Below are 25,032 nucleotides of genomic sequence, written 5' to 3' on the forward strand. Positions count from 1 at the left end.
TAAACAAGCCAAGGTTTCCCTAAACTTCAAACTACCCACTTCCGTGTGTCATAATGCCTGGTGTGAACACAGAACACGAAAGTGATTGCCTAAAGTTAAAACGTGCTGCTCCTTGTAAAGAAGGTGTTCTGGGCCTAAAATCCTCCAAACTCTCATCTAAAATTGACTCTGGCACATTCTAACCAGTGATATATGGAGCCTGAAAAACAAAACAAAACAAGCAAACATTCTTCCAGAGACAGCCTGCATGTGGGCTCCCCCACATGACCCATCAAGAGGAAAGCAAAGCAAAACACAAAAACGTGGCGGTGTGGACAATGAAACGTGTGTCTGAAACTGTCCCAGGCTTTCTGCGAGGCTGACTTCCTTCCTGCTGCTGTCCTTACCTTAGCTTTCACAAAAAATGCTTTGTGTCCCTCCTCATATGTCTGATCCTTCTTCCCTTTCCATCCCTGTCAGCAGTTTGAGGATAGAGCCCTAAAGCCAAAACTGAGTGGTTTGGGCATTGCTGCAATGTGCAGCGACAGCAAAACCTGATAACTTGGTATTAAACAGATCATTGTGCCTCGAGTGCATGAATATTCCCGGTACCCAGCGCCTGCTGGGTCTGCAGCTGGCCAGACAGCCTAGTAGTCTAGTACAATCCAGGCCCCACCTCACCCCACCCTGACAGGATGCATCACACTCACCTCTGCTTTTCTCTGCTTCTCCTCTTGTTCTCTTTGCTCTTTCTCCATACCGACCAGCTTAAGCTTCAGCTCAGACACCTCAGTCATCAGATCCAGTTTCTGGGTCTCCAGAGATGTGCGACTTAGCAGTTCCTGTAAGCAAAAATGGATCTCAGTGTCATAAGCCACCATGGCTACAAGGCCTGCTGCAGTTCCATCCATAGCACACAACGCAACATCTGCGCTGTGTCTTATACTGCCTAGGGGACTACTGCATAGCAGCCATGGTCTGCTAGGAGAGGTTTGGCTGAAGCCAGGTCACATGGGGACAGCACAGCCCCTGACATCACCCAGCATGCTTTGAAAGACATTTCTCAAAAAAAAAAAACATATTTCTCCATGGTAACCATTATTAATTATTTTTAGAGACTATGAATGGGCACTTTCAAAGGACGGGCATTTCCCATCTCTGTTTTCAAGGCGAAGCAGCAAGCCCTCTCAATCAGAACATGTTGACGACACAGTTTTTGAAAATAGAAAATTACAGCTGACTACTATGGCATGTAGATGGATGTATGCTCTACTGATTGTTTCTATTCCTGCTGTCACTAGAACAGTGGCTGACAACCAAATACCCCAGCTCCTGGACACCAAGCCTTCCATAAACACACACAGTTATTAAACACAAACAAGAGGAAACAACAGAGGATATAGGCAGGACAGCTGCTGAAGCATTATCAAGGACCAGAAATACTTCCAGCAGTATAAAGTAATGTTTTTACATCAGCAAATGGTGATATCCAGATGGTCAAAAATCCTGGCCCATAGTAGACCCTTGTCTACACAGGTCCTAGCAGTGAGGATACACAAAAAAATCAGTAAGAACATCTGGAAAAGAAACAACCTCCTGCATGATCTGAACACTGCATCATCCAGACAACAGAATGATGCTCTCTGATTCTATAGGTCTCAAACTGTCCCGCCATCACGCATCACAGAGGAGTGTGACTAGGAACAGACACTTTCCTAACCCCACCGGAAAGGCCACCAGTCCCTGATAAATGTGGGCTACAGACTAACTTGACCTGATATCTAGAAGCCCTCTGAGCCCAGGCAATAGGCTTCTCCTGGTCGGCCTGGCTTGAGGCTAGATGGCAGGGTAGAGCATTAGACTTGAGATGTCCAAGGTAGTGACAGACTCAGATCTGTTGACTGCCTGCTTTACAGCAAAGATTGCCACTGCTTTTATACACATCCTCTTAATACTCCTTCTCAGGGATTTGCCAGTAAATACTGGTATCTGAATTCTACAGATGAGAAAACAGGCCCAGAAAAAGAAAGAAAATTTGCAAAGGACATAATGCCAAACACAAGCATTATGTAAGTTATGTCCTATTTGACTTCAGAATTCATTCCCGTTGGAGGTATCATCCTGTTTTCCAAGCTGGGGTGGGAGGTGTGTGTTGGGAAGTAAAGAATTTAAAGAGAAATAACAAAATGTTGAAAAAGGCAGTTAACAAACATTCACTGAGCCCACTTAGACTGGCAGGGTTTCACTGAACACATACAACACAAAACTCTGTTGCTGAGGCTCAGCAGGCTATAGAGCAGCTAAAGCAGTTTTTCCCTGGGTGAGAGGACAGAAAACAATGATGACTTCTCCCGCTCTTGAGTATGTGACCTTTGTAAGATGTTCACAATGCTCCCTGCGTATCACTTCTTCTCTTCTGTACCCTCTTTCCTCTCACCATCTCTGTCTTTTACTACACCTTGTTCTCTTAATTTCTCCATTCTTGCATCTACGTGCCTTGTTCTAAAACCAATTTTAGGCAGTCCGCAAAATACATATTTCCAGTTAAAATTATATCAAGGCTAGAGAAATGGTTCAGTGGATAAAGGACTTGCCATTCAAATGTGGAGACCTGAGATCATATCCCTAGAACCTATGTAGTAGGTAGCTGGGCATAGTAGCAACTGACTACAATCCCAGTGCTACTATGACAAAATGGGATGCAGACAAAGAAGAGTCCACAGATGCTTTCATACAACACAAGGCATGATACCTATATCAGAGAAGATGGAAGGCAAGAAATAACACCTGAGGTTTTCCTATGACCTCCACATACATGTCATGGTGCATACACACACTCATATCCACACACGTGCACACACACACACACTCATACACACACCCACTGTACACACACACACACAAAAAGTTAAAAGTAGGAGGAGACATTAAGACACATTTATAGTTAGCACAAAACTGAGATTTCTACAGACAACTGGGGGTGAATCCCAATGTGAAGATATACAAGCTTTCAAGATGCCTATGCGAATGGACAAAAGGACAATTCCACAAGGTAGCTCCATAAGGACAATTATTCTGGAGTGCTGAGATCTAACAAAAGAGAGTCTTCTGTAGACATCATCTGGTTCTAAACACCTACCAGAGGCCAACACTTAGAATCACGACAATTGCAACACAGCCCCTGTGGGCTGCCGCATGATCTTAGATGATAACCACACGCTTCTGTGCAGGGATCAGCATTCCAGACATTGCTCTGGGGAACTTTTAAAAGCCTTACACTGTATCTAAGCCTTCTCCGCTCTCGCCACTGTCAGAAGTCCCCTTGTCGTTTAAACTCCCAGGTTGTAATCAGTCACAGCAGTGTTGCAGCTGATGAGGACAGTGCTGTAATTAGTTCCAATAGCCACCCTAATTAGTCACGCTGCTGTATGAATTGGTCATGCTAACATTCCAAGTGGACATTCTGGTTGGACACGCTCAAGTGTTAATATGAACGCTGAGGCTGTTTAATTGATTACAGTTCGCTGATAATCCCTAATGCTTCCGCCTCTTTCAAGCCTTTCGTTGATATTCCTGCCTTATCCTTGTTGTGACCAATTACTGTTCTAGCACATGAACTCAAAAGAGCCAACCCTCAAGTTAACACACTGGAGATTCTCGCACATCTGTGTTCACTGCAGCGACGTTCACAGCAGGTACGTCATAGTACCAACATAGGTATCCACTGACTGATGAATGTAGAAAGAAAATATGTATGTATGCATGATGGCAATTTTTTCAGTCATAAAGAACATTGTTATGTCACTTATAAGAAGCAGAAATAACCATATTAAACAATTAGGTCAGTCACAGATATAAACATTTTTTTCTCCCAGTTTGAGACCTAGATTTTACATAGCTACATATGTTTTATGTATACATGATATGACAGACAACTGAAACGGTGTGGAGGAAAAGGGGGAATTATAGACGCTGCAGCAATAGGGAGGGAGGGCACCGGATATGGGGAGATTCGCTGGACTACAGTATATACTTGTATGAAAAGTTTTTGAAAAACTTGATCATAAAAAGAGACATGAAAGCACAAGTTGATAAGAAAGGGATCAGAAGCCGGGCAGTGGTGGCGCACGCCTTTAATCCCAGCACTCCGGAGGCAGAGGTAGGCGGATCTCTGTGAGTTCAAGACCAGCCTGGTCTACAAGAGCTAGTTCCAGGACAGGCTCCAAAACCACAGAGAAACCCTGTCTCGAAAAACCAAAAAAAAAAAAAAAAGGGATCAGAAGTGGGACAAGAGAGGGTAATGGGGGAATAAGATCAAATTACATTATATACATGTGTGAAGATACCATAATGAGACTCATTATATACAATTAATATAGACTAATAACAAAGACCAAAAAACAAATGGAATTTTTTGTTGTTTTTTGTTTGTTTATTTGTTTTGTTTTGTTTTTCAAGACAGGGTTTCTCTGTGTAAGTCAGTCCTGGCTGTCCTGGAAGTCGCTTTGTACACCAGGCAAGCCTTGACCTCACTGAGATCTGCCTGCCTCTGCCTTCCAAGTGCTGGGATTAAAGGCATACACCACCACTGCCAGGCTTAGAAAATAGAATTCAATGCTAATGATTGTTGGGGGGGGTGAGTCAGTGTTCAACAAATTTTAGCCAACCCAGTTCAGTTTCTGTATCTTAAAACCCAGTGATGTCTGTGGCCACTATTAGGAATCAGATTCTCTAAAGTGCGTAACTTAACAGGCATTAGCTATCCTGCAACCTCAGTGCTTCTCCTTCCAACACGAACCGCAGTTGCATCTGACATGGTATATTTCCCTCTCCCCAGTCATCTCAGATGAAGAACACTCTGACCCCACAACCCAACTTACGGAACATCCATCTCCCACCCCAGGCCTGCCTGCAAACCACTGTCTGTTCCCATCAATCATCCACACGTATCCCAAGGCAGCACTGTTACAGCATAGTCTCCCAAATACCCAGAAGCAAGGCAGTTCCCACTCCCCCAGGCATTCATCTTTTGATCAATGGCTTTGCTACCTACATTAGGCGATCTGCGTCTCCTCAGGAGCTTCAGCATCCTTGTGAATGACCGTTTCGGCCTGTATCCGCTTGCAGACCTTCTGTTCAGCTTCACACCGACCTCAGCCTCTGAGGGCTCTGCTTCTCAGCGGCAGGGTAACAGCTAGGTCCTCATCTGCACCCAGAGTATGTTTGCTTTGTCTCCAGAGTCTTCAGCTCTTACGTTCTCTTGTCTGACCTTTTTCAGTTATCCCTCTTGCTCCCTCAACCTAGAATTTCTTCTTCTGTGTCCACTGGTTACTTGGTAACTCCATGTTTTCCTGGTCTATCAACTTTCTTTGGCAATATTTGTTCCCCTAGCCACTCTATACTTCGAGGTTTGTCATTTCATCTGTATTTATATCTACACCAGAAAAATCCTCCCCCCCCAACGCCCCCTGACCCAGAGCTGACCGTCTTTGTTTACCAGGGCCCAGATGGAACCAAATCTGTTTATATTTGTCTCCACTCCTGATGACCTGAGCGTTGCTACTGGAAGTCATTTAATCATGCCCATTGGTCTCAATATGAACTCATTAGAACTGATTATAAGTTAACTGCCAATACTGCCTGGTAAAACTTCACACATCCCTGGCTGGTTTCTCTCAGTGACTGCTCCAAATCTCCAAGTTTTAGACCTCACAATGTCCTCTAGTCACATACCCTCTCCTCCTATCTCCCAACACAATAAAAACTGCTATCATTCACTGAGCTTACATTCTTTCTTTCAGAGTTTTCCACTATCACCTCATTCATCTCTATTAAATCCCTGTCTTAGTGGGAGCAAACATGCTTGCATGAGCGCGAACACATGCATGCGCTCTCTCTCTCCCCCTCTTCCCCCCATCCCCATTATAAAGCTAACCTGGCATGACTGCACCCTGTCATCTTATGTCACATTCTCTCACTTTCATCAACTATTTTGTGTATCCAGAAAGTTGTAAGTGTTTGCATACATCTGTAACCTTAGTACTCAGAGGCTGAGTGAAGAGGAACCCAGACTGCGCTACACTGACCCTGCAGCCCTCCCCTACCCCTGCAAGAGAGAGAGACCAAGATAGAGACAGAGACAGAGAGACAGTATATAGACACACACAAAACGTAAAGACAGGGGCACAGAGACAAACACAGAGAGACAGACACACACAAACATAAAGGCAGGGTCACAGACACACACAGAGTTAAAGAGAGACAGAGACACAGAGAGATAGAGGCAGAGAAATGGACACATAAGCACAGAGAGGGGAGAGAGAAAGATGAAAAGTGGGAGAGACAGAGAGAGAGACAGACAGACAGACAGACAGACAGAGCACTACTTACTGAATTTTCCCATTCTGACTGACCTTACCACTTCTGCCCTTCAAGGCATACTCGCACAACTTGGTGAATGTCACAGTTACCTTGGCAGCCAAACAGTGGTCTTTGCTGGCGGTCCCTGATCTTCCTCTAGCTAGTAACTCAGACACCCATTCACTGGGACCTAGCCACTCCCTCACCTTTGTGCTGCCTTGAACGGAGTTCCCATCAAGCTCTGTGCTGGTCTGGGATAGGACCATCAATCATGCACTCTGACCGGCATTTAATCTCGTCCTCACCATCAGCTTTCATTCCTTGGGCTATAAACACGATCAAATTTCTGACATTCTAAAGAAGCCTCCCCTCTGGCCTCCCTTGCCTTTAAAGCTACCACCAACTCATAGGTCCTGTCTCTGCATAAGTAAATGTGTGCTGTGTGTGTAATACATGCATACACATGTACATATACATGAGAGAGAGAACCCTCCCTCCTGCCCCTCTTCCTTTTACTCCTCAACAAGATGTGTGTCTGCCTGTAGCCTGCCCATGGCCTTCACCTAAGAGGTGCAAACAGTTTTTACTCTAGGATCCAGTGTCTAAACTTTAGCCATAACTTATACTTCTAGGCTTTTACAGAGTCCACGGCATTCATCGGCATACATTCCTGGCTGCCACCTCATCTTCCCTGTACCAGATGCCCATGGCCATTCATTTTGCTCTCCCATCTTCTTTGCAGACTGCCTTTATTCGGTCTTCTCTAAAGAAGATGTCCCTCTGTCACTGCTGGCTGCCACTCCCAGCATGGAGTCAGCTCTGGATGCAAACTGCTTGTCTGGAGCTGAGACGAACCTGCCCAGGCCTCCTGACCTACAGGGTAGGACCCCACTGGGCACTGCTTAGAGTCCTACAGCTACCATGATGGATGTGGGGGAGGCAGCAGCAGGTGGGCAGTCCGCTGAGGGGAAGGGGAGGAAGCTTCCCAAGCAGCACTGCACTTCCTGCCCCTAACTATTGCAAGGTTGCCTGCAATTTAAAAGAAAGCGGGTAAGAAGGAGGAGGGAGGGGCACGGAAGGTCATTCCACTTAGGTGAAGGGCTGTGAAACTGGTCGGGACTGGTAGAAAAGAGTGAACAAAATTACCACTTGCCCCTCTCTCTTCACTGCCGCAGCTTCTGGCCGCACAAGAGCACTTCCTTTCTCAGAGATGAAAGAAGTTAATGTCTCAGAGCAGCCAACCATTTCCTTTCTCCCAAGGCTCAGATCTTGACTAGAGCTGATAAAAAAGAAATTTGCCTTTTGACTCATTCTCTCCTTAAAGGGCCACATCTTGAAGCAATTATCTCCATCTTTAAGAGTGGAACATGACCCAGGGAATTACTGTCAGGGGCCTGCAGCCAGCCTGGCAATCTGAAACCAGAATGAAAGAACGGGCTGTGGAAAGACAAGAAAGCAAAACCCTGTACCTTTGCCCTCTGCAGCCAAAGGCTCCAGCCTTGCCACAAAGCTAGGACCACATTCAAGGCTGACTGAGTCTCCTTGAACTCTCAGCCTCACCTGCAACGTGGGTTGACTTACACCACTATGTATGCCTGGACATACAACATCAAGTAAGATAAATTTGAAGAAACTAGGTATTTGTGCCTTAAAATCTCTGAGGAGTTTTAGAGAATATTTAAATGCCCATTTTCTTCACTCATGACTTGCTGCCTTGTCTTACCTCCTCAGACAGATCTATGTGCCTGCCAGATCATTTGTGTGGTTATATTTCATATCCTCTTTGATTAAAAAAAATAAAAAATAACTCCATTTCTTCACATGTTGCAGGGCCAGTGTCCAGGCCTCCTAACTCTTGCGCAGTGTCTTCAGGTACACTGGTCATTGGTTTAACAATCTGTTTCTAACAGTACTGGACTAGCAGGACACAACTTCGTGGCCATTGCAGAACCTCCATGCGTAGCCTTTGGCTTTGTCATGAGGTCTTAGTCCTGTTTTGCTCTGGAGCTTTCTTACTCAGCAGGACACACTTTCACAGGCACAGCCCACTCCTTCCCTCCCATGCTGCCGTGGAAGAAATCTCTACCAAACTCTGGGTCCAACAAGGGTAAGATCAGCAACCATGCCTTCTGGACAGTATTTACTATAACCCTCATCATGTTAGTCTCCTATGACGAAAGAGCAGAGACGCACGATTTAGAACCCAGACTGCCATCCCCATTCTCTACAAGAAAGAAAACCAGAGAGCAGGAGCTCAGTGGCAGTAGTGCTTGCCTAGTGTGCTTGAGACCCAGCATCACTAATAATAATAATAATAATAATAATAATAATAATAATAATAATAATAAATTAAAAGAAAAAAGAACAGATTTATTGAGCTTCCCAGATCAACATCCAGGCTCACTGACTCCCAGTCACGTCACACAGCTCAGTAGGCTTCACCTAAACCCTGGGGCTCTTAGTTTAGGCTGGAGGCTTGAAACATGCTGATGTTGTTCCCTGGTTCTCAGAGTAGGGTGGTGCCTGCACAAAGTCAGGAAAACTTGCATCCTCCTTCCTTCCTTCCTTCCAAAGGTATCTTCAAGCATACTGCAGTCTCGGTGGACCTGTCCCTGTGCTGGTTCTATACCTCTGGTTTATCTACTGCCAAGGGAGGTGTTTTCTCCTGGGGACTGGATGAGTTCCGGTTCAGCTGTACCAGCTAGCAGACAGATCAGTGGTGAGTAGTGGCTGGGCTGGGACAGTCTGAGGAAGTCAGAGGAGGCCTGTCTCATGAGTTGGGTGAGAGGTTAGCCTCTTCCCTCTGGGCTCCTGGAAGGAGTCTGATACTGGTACAGCAGCTGTGGGAAAAGGTAGCTCAGAGGGATTGCTGGAACTTAGACAAAGCCCTGGTTTAGGGCAATGCATATTGCATCTGGGTTAAGAGAATGGCCCCAAAGACACATGTTTAGATGTTTGGTTCCCAGTTGTTTGAACTATTTGGAAAGGGTTAAGAGATGTGATCCTGGTGGAGGAGGTGTGCCGTTGTGCCATTGGTGGTGGCTTTGAGGTTCCAAAAGCCCACACTGCTGCAGGAGAATTATCTGTATTCTGTCAATCATGTATTTTAATAAAACACTGATTAGCCAGGCAGGAAGTATAGGCGAGTCAACCAGACAGGAAGTAGAGGCGGGGCAATGAGAACAGGAGAATGCTGGAAAGGAGGAAGCCCATTCTTCCCACTCCTGCCCAGACCACCGAAAAGCAAGATGTAACCTGCGGGCTGAGAAAGGTACTGAGCCATGTGGCTAACATAGATACGAATAATGGGTAAATTAATATAAGCTACAAGAGCTAATAAGTAGCCTGAGCTAATGGGCCAATCAGTTTATATCTAATGCAGACTCTCTTTGTGATTTCTTTGGGGCTTGCTGGCTGTTGGGTACCGGGTGGGACAGAAACCCCAACGAGCGGGCCCTCATGTTACACCACACCATTCCCCAGTTAGCTCTCACTTGCCGCAAGTCTGTGGATAAGGATGTAAGATACTGCTCTAGCACTTTGCCTGCCTGCCAGTCTGCCTGCCACCATGTTCCCAGACATGATGATCCTAAACTCTAACCCTATGGAAATATGAACCCCCTAATAAACTCTTTCTTTTATAAATTGCCTTTGTCATGGTGTCTTAACTGAGTAATTAAGTAACTGAGACTAAGTGTTATTGCAGCCTGTGGGTGGGAGACATTCCAGAGCATATATGCAGGCGAGAGATCTCCAGGCCAGGCATGACCCATAGTAACTTACTCTGTATTTCATATAGGTCAAGTCAAAATTGAAATAAGTGTCAAATTTTTAAAACATCTTTAAATCTTTAATTTTTACCTCTGTGTTAAAAAAGAAAAGAAAAGAAAAAGAAAAAAACAGCAACTAACTAGACTACCTTGCATTACTGGGTCCACAAAGGCAGTGTGCAGTGTTATTTAGACCAGTGCATCCAGGGGAAGTTCCGGCAAGGCCCCACTGAAGGGAAAGACCTCATCCAGAGCAATGGGGCAGGTCTGGAAGGATAGAAATGGTCTCCCAGGCTGGCATAAAGAAGCAATTGTGTCCACTCTCTGCCTCTAGGCCGTGAGTCATTCTTGTTCCAACCACCAGAAGCCAAGACCCTGCAGCAAAGGATATCTTAGCCAAACTTGGGCAAGCCTCTTCCTGCCCTAGTTCACAGGACATAAACATATTCCTGGCTGTAAACAGCATTGTATCAGCACTGTGGGGCAAGAACCAAGGGTCTTTACAAACAGCCCCAATCAGATTCCATGACAGCAATAGCACTGAACTCAAGATCTACAGCTGAAACCACCAAGTTCAATAAACACCTAGTGGGAGCTGAGGCTCAAATGTGTCTCACAATAGGAACATGTAATTTTTTTATGAAATGCTACCCTTAAAAGACTGAGAGGTCATACCAAAAGTTATGGACACAGAACTTAGTCAGATTCTAGCAGCGACAAATGCTGAGCCACCCTTACTTCAATCTGTAGCAGCTGAGGGATTTGCATAAGCAAATCAACACCTGATACCTCCCTCACAGCACAAGACACAATTAGAATACACAAGATACAAAAGCCAATCAGCCTAAGATGTTTCACAAGTCCCAAACGCTTTCTTAGTGACAAAGCTGACAGATGGGTGAGCCAAGCTCTGTCGAGGCACTGCTGGCCCCCGTCAGACTCCTCAACAGACAGGAACACTGCTATAGCGGGAAGCAGTCAAGCAGACAACTCTAGCACTACAATGCAGCCATTCTCTAAGCTCTAACCATGGCTTCTAGCCAGGTGCCACCTTCCTGAAAGGTCAGCCCTCAGACATTCTAGTGCACTTGCTCACTTTCACATTCAGGATCTCTCTGAACTGTTTACAACTGCCTATCATCATCCTTCCTTACCCACCCGCATCCAAACCACACCTCAGGCAGACCTCAAAATTCAATCCCCGTATGTTTCATGAAAGATATTTTTCTCCCATCAGACTATTTACTTTCCCAGGTAGTCAAAAGATAGATTAATTTTTTTCTTCTAAAAAGGACCTGTTGCTAATCATAATTTCCCAGGAAAAAATATAAGAAAAATGGTATATAATCTAAGCAAAATCAAACTGAGTCATGAACACGGTAATTTATTAATCAGGAGAAGATAGCAAATTAACTACAACTTCCATGCCGCTGCAACCAGTGTTTTGTTTTATTTTTCGAGACAGGGTTTCTCTGTGTAGCCCTGGCTGTCCTGGAACTCATGCCAGACGGACCTTGAACTCAGAGATCCACCTGCCTCTGCCTCCAGACTGCTGGGGTTAAAGCCTTGTGCTGCCACCACCTGGCAACTCATTTTTATAAAGACACATCCATCAAGATACTGATTTACCTTTTCTTCCCTTAAATTCTTCAAATGCACCCAAACAAAACTAACACACCCCGAAACTATGACATCTATGCTAAGGCCAACAGTAGAATGCAAACAGTGTGTTCACAGGCTGCTCTTACAGAGCTCTGAGAAAAGGATTATAATCAGTCATCTAAGTAAACCCACTCATTTGAAGAGAAAGGCTTTTGTTCTCCAAATAGAGAGTGAGACTTCCCTATATCAGGTACTTCCCTATATCAACGGCTACAAAGCGCACACACCGAAGCTTCCAGAACACTTTAATTTTCAAAATAGCTAAGAGTGCAAGGACAACTTCAGCAAAGGAAATCTAGGACTAGATTGAATCAGCAGACCTTCAAGACTTTTTACAACAATTCAGTACCCCTTTGTAATAGCCCTAACTTACTTATTACAATATGACACAATTCTTTGGGGGGATGAAGGATGGTTAGGTCAGTTCTGATATTTCAACTTAAAAGAAAATTGTGATAGTGGAGACGGGTACACCACTATATTTTTCAAATGGAAAAGAACCACCACATCATACTGAAGTGTACCAACTTTAAGGGCTAGACTGTCCCTCTGTGGGACCACAACTTTGCGAATCATGTGTACACACACCGGAACTATCAAAAGGATAAGGAAGCAGCTAACTATTGCTTTCCTTTGGGATGTCTACAAAATTACAGTAAGATGGCATTTAGGTGATAATTTCTAATCAAAAGAAACTGCAGAGGGAATGACTGGAGTGAGGGTGGGGGAAGAGGCAGAAAACAAGCTGACAGGTTGACTTTCGACAACCCCAGAAGCCGCCCCTTGGCAGGTGACAGCTTCGATGATAAGATGAAGTGAAGAGGCAAGCAGCGAGCGAGTGCTCCAGCGCTCCGGGACTCTGTCTAACCAGCTCAACAAGTTATTTCCCACAGGCCAGCCCCGCCCCACCGCACCCTCAACGTTCAGGTTGGCTTCACCCGCTGTCTAAACATTGCACAGTGCACAGCCAACCCCACCTCCAGGCATCATGGGAGAGTAAGCAGGAGCCCATAAAGGGGCATTTAACACCTGAGCTCCTTCAGCTCCAAAGCCCTCCACTTCACCTGCCCGTACCTGCTGAAGCATCTCTTCGGCAGCATTGAGTTTCACCTGGTGTCCTTCCAGACACACTTCAAGGTCCCGAATCTTCTCTCCTTGGGCTTCCACTTGGTCTGTGAGGACGCTCACCTGTTGTAGAACATAGACAATAGTGGAGGATCTGGACTGTGTGTCAGGCAGAGAAGTTCCCACTGTGGGGTGGGTGAGCTATGAAAGCAACCTGCTGATGAAGGCCTCTCTTTAGGTGAGTGAGTTGAAGCAGTATCCCAGAGGAAGGCAACTCCAGTTAGAATCTCACCTTACCATGGAATCTTAGCACTGCCTAAATGCCTTGGTCACATTTCCTGCTCTTAACAGACTTGAGAGGAAAGTACCTACCCAAGAGTCAAGAGAGCTGCCTCTGGGCTGGACTCCTGCTCCTTATTCCTCTAGTGGGGCAGTCCGACTTCAAGGCATATCTCAGCCCTTGCCAGGGCTCTGCCACCTCATGGGGAAGAGCAATCCAAACCTTTATGGAAACCAACCAATGACCTTACTTCTCTCACACGGGTGTGGGGACTGCTCACCTATCAAGTGAGCGTTTGGAAGTAATTAGGAATGTGGAACGCAAAGGGCATGTATTAGCACTGACAGAACTTGGCTCCAGAAAGGTTTCTGTGCTCCACAGGCCAAAACATGACTCTTAAGTCATACAACACCAAAGCCACATTGCACACACATGGAAGAAAGAAGCCATTTTTCTGAAGAACCCTGAGATTGTCTGTGGAAATACTAAGAAAACTACATTTACACAAAGTCGCTTTATGCCCTATATACATACTATAACTGTTTTTAGTACCCTTCTCTATTAGCCAGTTGATCCCTAGGATCCTTTCTATATTTTATTATGAAATAGTCCCATACAAGAAAACAAAAGAGAACAGGAGACCTTCCAAAACTCAAGGAATCAATGAATAGTAAATTGTGATCTTCTTGAAGACATGGTGGTCCTTTATACATAGGATATTCTAATTAATTTCTCATTCTGTAATAATTAATAAAGCATGAAGAAATTAATATACATTAATTTATGAGTGTTTAAATGAATTTATAAATTAGAAAATTCCTTTTCTTGAAGGCACACATTTAAATGGCCCTATCAATTTTACATATTGTACTTCTAGACCCAAATAAGGAGTAAATGATCGAAACACTCTTAAAGCTGATGCAAGGGTGCTCTGTGTGCTGACATTCTAATAATCCAAAGATAGGCTCCTCTCACCAACTAGGCCCATTTAAACAACACGTGTGTGTGTGTGTGTGTGTGTGTGTGTGTGTGTGTGTGTGTGTGTGTATTACTGTTAATATTTCTTATTCTTATACGTATGGCTGTTTTGTCTGCATGTATGTGTGTTCAGTGCCCACAGAGGACAAAAAGGGGTGTCAGATACCCTGGGAACTTGAGCTGTTAGTGGCCATGTGGGTGTTGGGAATCGAACCCAGGTCCTCTGGAAGAAAAATCAGTGCTCGTCACTGCTGAGCCATCTCTCTAATCACATGTCTTTATTTGGTTTTGATCCTTGTTCCTGAATATTATCAATAGCACATGTCTTTTTAACTGGTAACGAACTACACATTCAAGAGAGTGGCGTTCTGGAGAATGGCTGTGTTTCCTGGGATTCAGGGTTTCTGTTACGGGAAGGTGTTTTATAGTTGGTGCCACTACAAGGATTAAAATGTATAAAGCTATACCATTCTTAGATACCATGTGCTGGGGGTCTGTGGAGTAGTACAAGCCAACAGGTCAGGTGTACAGAAGGCCAAAGACAAAGGGCTTCAGGATCTTCTGAGCCTGAGGCCAATGCCATGTGACTCAGGAGGTATGGAGATGGCACGAAATATTTCAGAATTCTATCTTCATTCTTTACAAACAAACACTTTTGAGCCCTATATTAAACATAACTTTAGGAACTGGGAGGGGACAGAAACTAATCTCGTTCTTCTACAAAGAGACCCAGGAAAATGTATTCTGGGTTAAGGGCTCCAACTCATTCAGTGTGACTCAACCACCGTGCAGATTATGCAAGTGGCTATGCCCTGCTGAGAATCGCAGAACCAGCTCCACAGGGCACTACTGAACAGGGCAGGAGCCAGAAGTTGTAAATGATTTGCACACTGCTCCTGGCAGAACGGACATCATGAGGGCCAACTTTCACCTTTACTAGTCAACAGCTCCTCAACTGTGTTCAGATTATTTAAACAGGGGTTAGTCAAGAACTTAGTAAGAACAGAAATGGCTGTGAAAGGGAGCTTTTTTACATGGGACTTCTTTATTAACTGCAATCCCATCTAAATGGCTAGGTGTTGTTCCAATCGTATAGGGTCCTGGCACAAAAGTCTGAAGTTTTATACTGCTTGTTATGCAGTTCTAAACTGGACTATCATTTCATGAATCATGCCTTGGGGATGATGTTTCAAATTCTACACCCTTCAAGGGACCTGTGTTATAAAAACAGGCCCCTGCTACCCCTTCCAAGGGGGCTTCCACCACTTCTTTCCAGGGACTCCAGTCACAACAGCCCCTCGTTCTGCCCACACACCAAGGGCACTCCATCTCTGTTGATGGGCTAGACTGATCACCTCCTTTGCCTGGAATGCACTCCTGCAGGTATCCATGATTTACACCCTACCTCCCTTCTGCCAGGGAGCGCCTGCCTATACACTGCTTATCTGAATTTATTTTTCTCCATGGTACTTATCACTACCTAAAATATTTTAAGTATTGGTTTGGATTTTCTCTCTCCCCCCACCCTGTCTCTTCTTCTCTCCATTTTATTCACTGATATGCCCACAGGATCTAAAACCAGTATCTGACAAACCAGATATTCAATTACTTTATAATGATTTAATTATTTAAAAAGTCATCGAAGGGGCTGGAGAGATTGTTCAGTGGCAAGAGCTTTACCAGAGCACCCGGATTCAATTCCCAGCACCTACATAGCAGCTCACAACTGTCTGTAACTCCAGTTCTGGAGGATGCAACACTCTCACACAGTCCTATATGCAGGCAAACACCATTTAAAAAAAAAAAAGAAAGAAAAAAGTCAATGAAGCAAATAAAAGAATAAAAGTAGGCTACAAATTATATGTTTGGTATGAGCTCAATCATTTAATGGAGGTGAGAGAGGCACAAACAAAAGACGGATGTTAACCTAATCTGCTTAGTGAAATTCTCAGAATTTCTAGTTTCTGAAAGAATTGATTAATCTTAAGTTTATAAAAGAAAAAAAGAAAAAGAAATACACGTACTGCCATCTCATTCACAGTCCCTACCTAGTGCTCCAAACCTTGGGACCAACGTCAGACCTCCACTTCTTCCATTTCAGCACAGCTGGTGTGTGTGTGTGTGTGTGTGTGTGTGTGTGTGTGTGTGTGTGTGTGTGTGGTGGGGAGGGTGTCTCATGTGGTTATCCTCAAACCAACTGCGTAGTTTTGAATTTCTGGACCTCCTTTTTCCACCTCCCAAACACAGAGATTACAGGTGTGCACCATCCCAGTGTACTGGGGATGGAATTCAAGGATTTCATGCATATAGGCAAGCACTCTAAAACCTGCATCCCAGCCTTCATCTCCTTAAGGATTATTCTTAATCCTTCAAGCTTTTTAAGAAGCTGAAATTAGGACACTGATCTCTACATGTCGATTTGCATGTAATGCAGAGGAGACCTTGAATACCTACTTGCTATATGTACTGGTGCATTTGGGGGATAATACAGCAAAGAGCTCCTTCCTTCTGACGCAATGCAGGCTCTCTAGAAGAACATGCAATGTCCTACCAAGGAACACTGACTTTTGAAAGTGAGAGGCTGCTTTGGTGTCCTTTCTCTATGAAAAGTTTCAAAGCTCCACTCCTCTCCTAGAGCAAGAGAGCCAGCAAAGGCCTAGCCCATGCTACCAGCCAGGGATCTATCATTCAAGTGATCTTTCTGGATCCAGGTTCAGACTCATGGACCACATTCCATTAGCATGCTCCCTGAGGCTGTGTCACTCAGGGCTCAGTTTTATTAGTGACAAAGAATACACTCATCTCTAGCAGACTTACAGGCTCCCAGATAACTGGGCCCAGTTTGTTCATTGCAGTCTCAACCTGCCCACAGGGCTTGAAGGGTGCAAAGAAAGATGCTTAGGAGCACAAGATAAATGAAGGATTCACAGACTAACAACACTTTCCAACAGAGGATTCCTCCTGGGGAGTCCTCCCTTTCCTGGGGAAGCTAGGGAGCAAGAGGACTCACCTGTAGTATGAGGGACTCTTTATCTCCTTCTAGCCGCGCCAGGCGCTCCTGGTAGGTTTCATTACTAGCAGCACTGTGGTGATTTACCTGGGACTGAAGAGGGGGGAAAACACACTTAAAGGGCTAGAAAAGCACTGACAACTTCCCAATGCAATGCACAATGTGTGCCACTTATAAGAACAGTTTCGGCAATGCTATGCGCAAAACCAATCCCAGAACAGAAAACCTGATTTCAAGACAGCCCAGAGGCCCAGACCACATGCCACTACAAGGTGTGTCCTAGAAGATGGTGAAACCACCCCTGATGACCTCACCCTTGGCTGGAAGGGCCTCAAAAGAGCTTCCAACCAAGCAGCAGGGCTTGACCTGATGAGCCAGGCATGCTGGGTCTGGTTCAGCTGGAGGCCTAGCCTGTGAAGGGTCTGCTCGGGAAGGAGACTGCAGTGAGCACCACTTGTGCGCGTGTGGAAAAGTGGGATGACAACCTTGGAATCCTCACCCTTTCCTGCTAGAGTTCTGCAGATTTACATCCTAAACAGTCATAGAGAGAACTGAGAAAACCAATCGGAAGGTCCACTGTGAACCTAGAGGAGGACAGACGCCTACAAACAGGGATCCACAGCAGCCATGCAGAGGGTTGCCTGCCTCAAAGAGACCTCACTGCTCAGTGGGAGAGCTGTTATCCTGACAATCTGGGCTTGACCAGTGTCAATGATCAATTCCAGAGGGAGGTGTTTATCCAGAGAAAAGCACAATTGCGCAACTCAGAAAAGTCCAAGGTTGTCCCATCTTATCATGAAGCTTATCTCTCCCTGCGTCAACTACCAGAATAGGCTCTCCGACCTGTCTGTGAGGAAAAGCACCTCCTTTGCCCTTCATTCCAGTGACAGACTCACTCCCATCTAGAACAGCTAGGCGTTTTATAAAATGGAGCCTCACTGGGTTTCGGCTGAAGGGACAGCAGTGGGCTGAGCCTAGGGCATTTCCCAGACAGCTGTACCAGGCGCAGTTGAGATGGCTCTTGTCACCTGGTGACACCACTGCCTTTCCTTCCAGTTCAGCTCAAGCCTGCACCATCTAAACACTGTGACAGAATCTCTTTGATGCCACAGACAAAGAGCCTTCACAATCACCAATGGCTCTTTTGTGGATGGCAGTTTACTGCTGCGAGAGTAGTTAATACCCAGGTTCTCCCACGGGGCAGACTTGCCCCAGCATCCAGAGCTGGGTCACAGCTAACATCTGTTTTCCTGAACTGGTGAGAAGACAACTCTTAGGAGCAGGGCCCATTCTCCTGCTGAAGGACTCACAATGGGTGGCAATTTTCAGAAGACAGAGAGGAAAGCAGCAAGTCTCCCAAATGTCAATGTATGTCTGATTCCAAGGTCAAAATCACCATTATTTATAAATGGCACTGCTCAGCCATAGAGTCACAACTTGTCCTACAGGAAGGTGGAGAAGGCCAAGGACTAAAGGATAGATCTGGCCACAAGTCTCTGACAAGTCCCCATAGCCACCGTGCTGTATTCAGTTATGTATAGTCTGCCCTTACAGTAACTGCAACAATTTTACTTTCCCTTTGCAACATAATTTTTGTCTTATGTGAGACAGGGTTTCACCATGTATCTCACTGTGTGGCCCAAGCTGGCCTTGAACTCACAGCAATCCTCGCTGAGCCTCCCACAGGACCACAGGCCTGTCTCACCAGGCCCCACTGTAACTCTTTGTTTCTGAATGCAAGTCTTACTTCCCCATAGCAAGGTGCAGTCAAAGGTTCAGTCACCACTGAGAGCTGGCAAAGCTCTACAAAACCAGACCGGCTCCTACTGGGAGAGCACTGATAACTCGGAAGCCTCTCTTTTCCCACCAGAGGCACTACTTAGACACCTGACAAACAAACCTGAGGTGGCTGCTATCTCTTTGGGGGACTCTAACTTCTGCTCTCTTTAAATCCGCCAATTAAGACTTCTTATGGGAAACCAGTTAATTGCATGGTGCCCAGGTCCTGCTTCATTCTCTCTGCCTTTGCTGCTGGATGTTCCTGTGATTCCCGTAGGTGGCTACACATCCCGACCATAAGTCGTAGAAGCTCTTACTCTCTCACACTGTGTTTGCACCACTGCTGCCATGCCTGAACTCTGACCCCTGACAGTTGAGACCTAGGAAACCCATGCAGGCCATTCACATACAGATGGTTCTTCCACAGCTACTCTCCCATCTGGGCCGCTGGTGGTTTCTGGGAACAGTACCTGCCAGCTGAGCTGATAACCAAACTCATTCAAACCAGTCCCACATTTTAACACAATAATGCCTCTCCAGTCACCCACTGTAACAGCCATTTGTACTAACTGACCCAAAGGCCATGGTAAGGAAACAAGTTAGAGTCCTACGTTCAAACAGAAAATGCCTGACACAGAGCTCACAGCACACAGTAGGAAAGGCTGATGGTGCAGGCTTTATTCTAGCGGCTAGTAGAAGAATCGCAGTGTGTTAAGGATGAACACACAGGAGGCTAGCACGCTAAGTAAGGAGGATCATATGAGGCCAGCCTGGGCTGTGGAGTGAGATCCTGGCAGATAAGTCAGTTTAGAAAACCAAACTGACTCCCTAGGAGAGGTCTACTTATTCACAGGGAGACTGTACACTGGGATAAACCGCATCTATGATGATACTGTAAACAGAGTTCAGTAAAACTCATTGCTTTCCTGAGGTGCTTACAAAATAGTTGGAAGGATAACACACACAGCAAAGGTCATAGCAGCTCTGAGAGAGCAGCACAATATTGTCCGAGCACAGCACTCTCAGCACACAGCGTTCAACAGAAGCCAGGAGCTGCTCAGAGCACTTTTCATACAGCCCTTCGTCTATTTCTTCCCATCACCTCGTAAAAAGAGTGTTACTTTTGTTCCATTTTACAGATAGATAACTATGGAGCAGGTAGATCACATGCTCAAGTTACTATATAGTAAATTATTATGCTTTCTGTTGTTTGGGATTAATTCAAGGACAGCTCAACTATAAAATTTAGTTTTTGTATTGTTTTGTGCACTGTGCGACTATTCTCACAGTTGGAAAGTGTCTCTAAGGGAATAGTTAAACAAAAGATGGCTGGTCCATAATTTGGACCACTTACTTGCAGCATTTAAAACTCCAGGCTCATATTTATGCCTAGCATAGAAACACAAGATGGGCCATGAAAAAAGCACGATACAAAAGTGGCCCATGGCATGACGATGAAATGCAACACAATTTTAAAGCTGTTTACATATGCGTGAAAAAACAGAAGCTTCCAGAAGGTTACCTCATAGCCTTTAGCAGTATTTTCTTCTAGGGGAAGGTCAGAGATGAGATAAAGGCCAATGGGACTTCAGCCTAATAGTTGAGTTTCTTAAAAAGATTTTTTCTTGGGCTGACAAGGTAGCTCAGGAGGTAAAAGTTTTCCCTGCCAAGACTGTGTGGATTCACATGGTAAAATGCAAGAATCCTGACTCTTGAAAGTTGTCTTTTGCTCTCTCGTGTACACCATGGTATGTGCACACTAGAAAGATGGAAGGATGGATGGATACACAGACAGACAGACAGATGTCAATGATAAAAACTGTTTCAGTACCTAAAAGTATTGGGGGAAGGAGAAGCATGTGTTCTGTATGAAACCTGGACTGTGGAAGAACATTGCTATATCCCTTGCATTCTAAGAGATGCCACGGGGAAACACACTACCTCCCTCACACCACAGAAGTTGGAACAAGGTGTGCAGGGTCTCTAAAGATTTCTTGTGTGTTGGTCAAGAACTTTTTAGAAACAAACCACATTTGTCCCTTTCGAAGTATGACTCTACAAACACAGAATAAAGGCTGGACTCCGTCCTTTAAAATTCCAATCCCAGGGGCTGGAAAGGCTCAGGAGGTAAGAGCACTGGCTGCTCTTGCAGAGAACCCAGGGTCAGTTCCCTGCACCAAAAGTAAAAGACTCACTACTACCTCTTGTAACTGCAGATTCAGGAGATCTGCCACCTCCTTCTGGCCTCCATGGGCACCTTCACTCATGGGGTATACAGGCTTAGGAGCAGACACTCATACATATACATAAAATACAATCTTAAAAATCTTTTAGAAAACAAAAAAAAAATCTCAAATCTCTTGGAGGCTAATTACAAAACAAGAACAAGAGCTGTCATTCCAACACCTTCCCTAAGCCTTGGGAGTCATATTCCAAAGTCCTGGGAATAGGAAAAACATGTTTCTTTGACTCAAAGGTCATCTCATTTTCTATAGGACTATCTGCCACCACTGGAGCTGAGCAGATCTAACAAGCACATAGCTTGAGTAAATCAACAACCTAAGGGCGGACTGTTTCTAAACACCAGTATGATAGGCTTTATGAAAATGTAGTGGTATGAGTGGTGGTTTTGGTTGGAGATCTTGGGATGTATCCTAAGAGTTAGTCAGTTTTAGTTATTAGAAGAGCAGTCACGGGATGGAGGGAAGCCTGGTGTGTCTCAGAGAGATGCGACTGGCCATCAAGGCAGGAAAGCCGGGCAGTGGTGGCGCACGCCTTTAATCCCAGCACTCCGGAAGCAGAGGCTGGTGGATCTATGTGAATTCGAGGTCAGCCTGGTCTACAAGAGCTAATTCCAGAACTGGCTCCAAAGCTACAGAAAAACCCTGTCTCGGAAAAAAGATCCAGCAGGAGTAGTATCTGGATAGAGTGAAGTTTGGACCTATATAAGAATACCGAGCTAGCATGCTACCATTAAAACCCTGACATCTCTCCCTGGGGCTTTAAGATATTTACCATTTTTAAAAAGGAATTATCTGTTTAATTTATTTACTTTTTATGTGTATGAGTATTCTGTTTGCATGTATGTCTATGCACCATGTGTGCCTGGTCCTATGGAGGTCAGAAGAGGGTATCAAAGTACCCTGGAATTGGAGTTACAGACAGTCATGAGCTGCCATGCAGCTGTGAGGAATCAAACACAGGACATCTGCAAGAGCATGTGTTCTTAACCACTGAGCCACCTCTCTAGCTCCCAAGTATTTTCTCTGGATAAGTTCCTCCTGCACGGAAAGCTTGAAATTGAATGTAGTCTCAAGAAATAAGATGGCTTCCTACATCTTGCAGGATACTGCAATTTAGTTGGTGATGAGCCTATCAGGAGATACTCAGGTCTCCAAAAAGAAACCTTACACATGTGAGAACCCCAGACTGTTCAACTTCCCCTTGTTGTTTTTCTAAGGGAGAGAAATGAAGAAAGCTTGAATTAATTACTCTTGGCAGAGGATCCCTCTCAACTCTACTTTAATGGAATCATCCCTTGTCCACAGTGGGCCAAGATCATCACCTCTACTGTAGCCAAGAGTCATGAGCAATAAAATGAACAAAAGAAAAGGGAGGGAGGAAGCAAGCGAAGTGGGGAGAGAGGAGATAATGAAAAGAGAGAGAAGAAAAAGAGAGGGAGAGAGGGAGGGAGGGAGAGGGGGAGGGAGGTAAGGAGGGAGGGGAGAGAGAGAATATGAATGAATGAATAAGAATTATCCAAAAACCAGGATGGTATCTTCTTCCCTGATCTATGCTGTAAAAAGCAGAGACATATACTGAGCCTTCATATCAGTCCTGAGTCTAGTCTTGGGCTAGATCAAACTGAGTTTCTGCTATTTGTGAACAAAAAATCTTGGCTAATGCATCTGTCTCAACATGATCACCGAAGTTTATTCCTCTGGGAACAGATCCATAGGAAAGAATTCTTGCAATTTGCATATAGTACTAAATTACAAAGGAATTCTGCCTTCCCTTGTTTGATTTGCTTAGGCTGGCAATTTTTAATACCAGGCAGTCAGTTCTAAACCCACTGTAGTTAAAACCAGGATACCAGGATTATCATATCAAGGGCTAATGTGCGACTCAGGGTGTGTCTGTGTGGGATATACTGGGATTAAAAGGGCAGTGAGTCTCTTTTGTGTGAGGAATGGGTGGCTTTCTATCCACCACCTGTCTGTCTCCAGGAAGGTGAAGACAAGAGATGAGTACAAGGATAAACTGACCCCAGGGCATGTACTAGGGTGGAGTGGGAGAAAGAAAATATATAAGAAGAAAACATAAAATAAACAGAAACTGAAGTCCAAAAGATAAAGATGAAATGGAATATATACAATCTCAGGTAAACAAGAATATAAGCCTACCTATTGAAGAGGCTGTGCTAAAACAGTTTCTAAGTCCTATACAGCTGTACACAGGGCTGGGACGTGGGAGACTCCAAACTACAGGCTCTCTGGGCCCCATTCATTATGCAACTAGACCTGAAGGCAGAGGAACCCTAATACGTTGCTGGAGGCTTCAACACTCATTTATAGGTTTCTACAGCTTCCTCATAAGCTGTCAGAGTACAAAGGGAAAAGAGCCAGGCTGCCACCTCAGGGAGATCACCTCATCTCAAGCATGGAGTTCATTAACTCTAACCAAGGAAGTAAAGGATCTATTTGACAAGAACTTTAAGTCTATGAAGAAAGAAATTGAGGAGGATACCAGAAAATGGAAGGATCTCCCTTGCTCTTGGATTGGGAGGATCAACATAGTAAAAATGGCAATTCTACCAAGGGCAATTTATAGATTCAATGCAATCCCCATTAAAATCCCATCAAAATTCTTCACAGATCTTGAGAGGACAATAATCAACTTTATATGGAGAAACAAAAAACCCAGGATAGCCAAAACAATCTTATATAATAAAGGATCGTCTGGAGGCATTACCATCCCTGACCTCAAACTCTATTACAGAGCCTCAGTATTGAAAACAGCTTGGTATTGGCATAAAAACAGAGAAGTCGATCAATGGAACCGAGTAGAAGACCCTGATTTTAACCCACAAACATATGAACACCTAATTTTTGATAAAGGAGCTAAAAGTATTCAATGGAAAAAAGAGAGCATCTTCAACAAATGGTGCTGGCAGAACTGGTTGTCAACGTGTAGAAGAATGAAAATAGATCCATATCTATCACCATGCACAAAACTCAAGTCCAAATGGATTAAAGACCTCAATATTAGTCTGAACACACTGAACCTGATAGAAGAAAAAGTGGGAAGTACTCTACAACATATGGGTACAGGAGATCACTTCCTACGTTTATCCCCAGCAGCACAGACATTAAGGACAACATTGAATAAATGGGACCTCCTGAAACTGAGTAGCTTCTGTAAAGCAAAGGACACTGTCACTAAGACAAAAAGGCAACCCACTGACTGGGAGAAGATCTTCACCAACCCTGCAACAGACAAAGGTCTGATCTCCAAAATATATAAAGAACTCAAGAAACTAGACTTTAAAATGCTAATGAACCCAATAAAAAAATGGGGCACTGAACTGAACAGAGAATTCTCAACAGAAGAAATTCAAATGGCCAAAAGACACTTAAGGTCATGCTCAACCTCCTTAGCGATAAGGGAAATGCAAATTAAAACAACTTTGAGATACCATCTTACACCTGTCAGAATGGCTAAAATCAAAAACACCAATGATAGCCTTTGCTGGAGAGGTTGTGGAGAAAGGGGCACACTCATTCATTGCTGGTGGGAATGCAAACTTGTGCAACCACTTTGGAAATCAGTGTGGCGATTTCTCAGGAAATTTGGGATCAACCTACCCCAAGATCCAGTAATACCACTATTGGGAATATACCCAAGAGATGCCCCATCAAATGACAAAAGTATCTGTTCAACTATGTTCATAGCAGCATTGTTTGTAATAGCCAAAACCTGGAAACAACCTAGATGCCCTTCAATGGAGGAATGGATGAAGAAAGTGTGGAATATATACATATTAGAGTACTACTCAGCGGTAAAAAACAATCACTTCTCGAATTTTGCGTGCAAATGGATGGAAATAGAAAACACTATCCTGAGTGAGGTATCCCAGTCCCAAAAAGAGG

The 25,032-nt window shown here is 44.5% G+C and overlaps 1 protein-coding gene across 8 annotated transcripts in view; it reads right to left on the minus strand.

Annotated features, from left to right (window-relative positions):
* Ppfibp2 (PPFIA binding protein 2) overlaps nt 1–25,032 on the minus strand; it is a 157,004-nt gene that overhangs the window by 47,598 nt on the left and 84,374 nt on the right. For 5 of the 8 annotated variants that reach the window (XM_057777945.1, XM_057777944.1, XM_057777949.1 and 2 more), the window contains 3 exons: nt 17,105–17,197; nt 12,846–12,959; nt 690–821 (listed from right to left, as the gene is read on the minus strand). In XM_057777945.1, coding sequence (XP_057633928.1) covers nt 690–821; nt 12,846–12,959; nt 17,105–17,197 — 339 coding nt within the window. Of the gene's footprint in view, nt 1–689; nt 822–5,032; nt 5,137–12,845; nt 12,960–17,104; nt 17,198–25,032 lie in introns of those variants that run through there. The other 3 variants (XM_057777950.1, XM_057777951.1, XM_057777946.1) reach the window with 2 other exon arrangements.

The sequence above is a fragment of the Chionomys nivalis genome, chromosome 8, assembly GCF_950005125.1.
Source record: "Chionomys nivalis chromosome 8, mChiNiv1.1, whole genome shotgun sequence".
NCBI lineage: Eukaryota > Metazoa > Chordata > Mammalia > Rodentia > Cricetidae > Chionomys > Chionomys nivalis.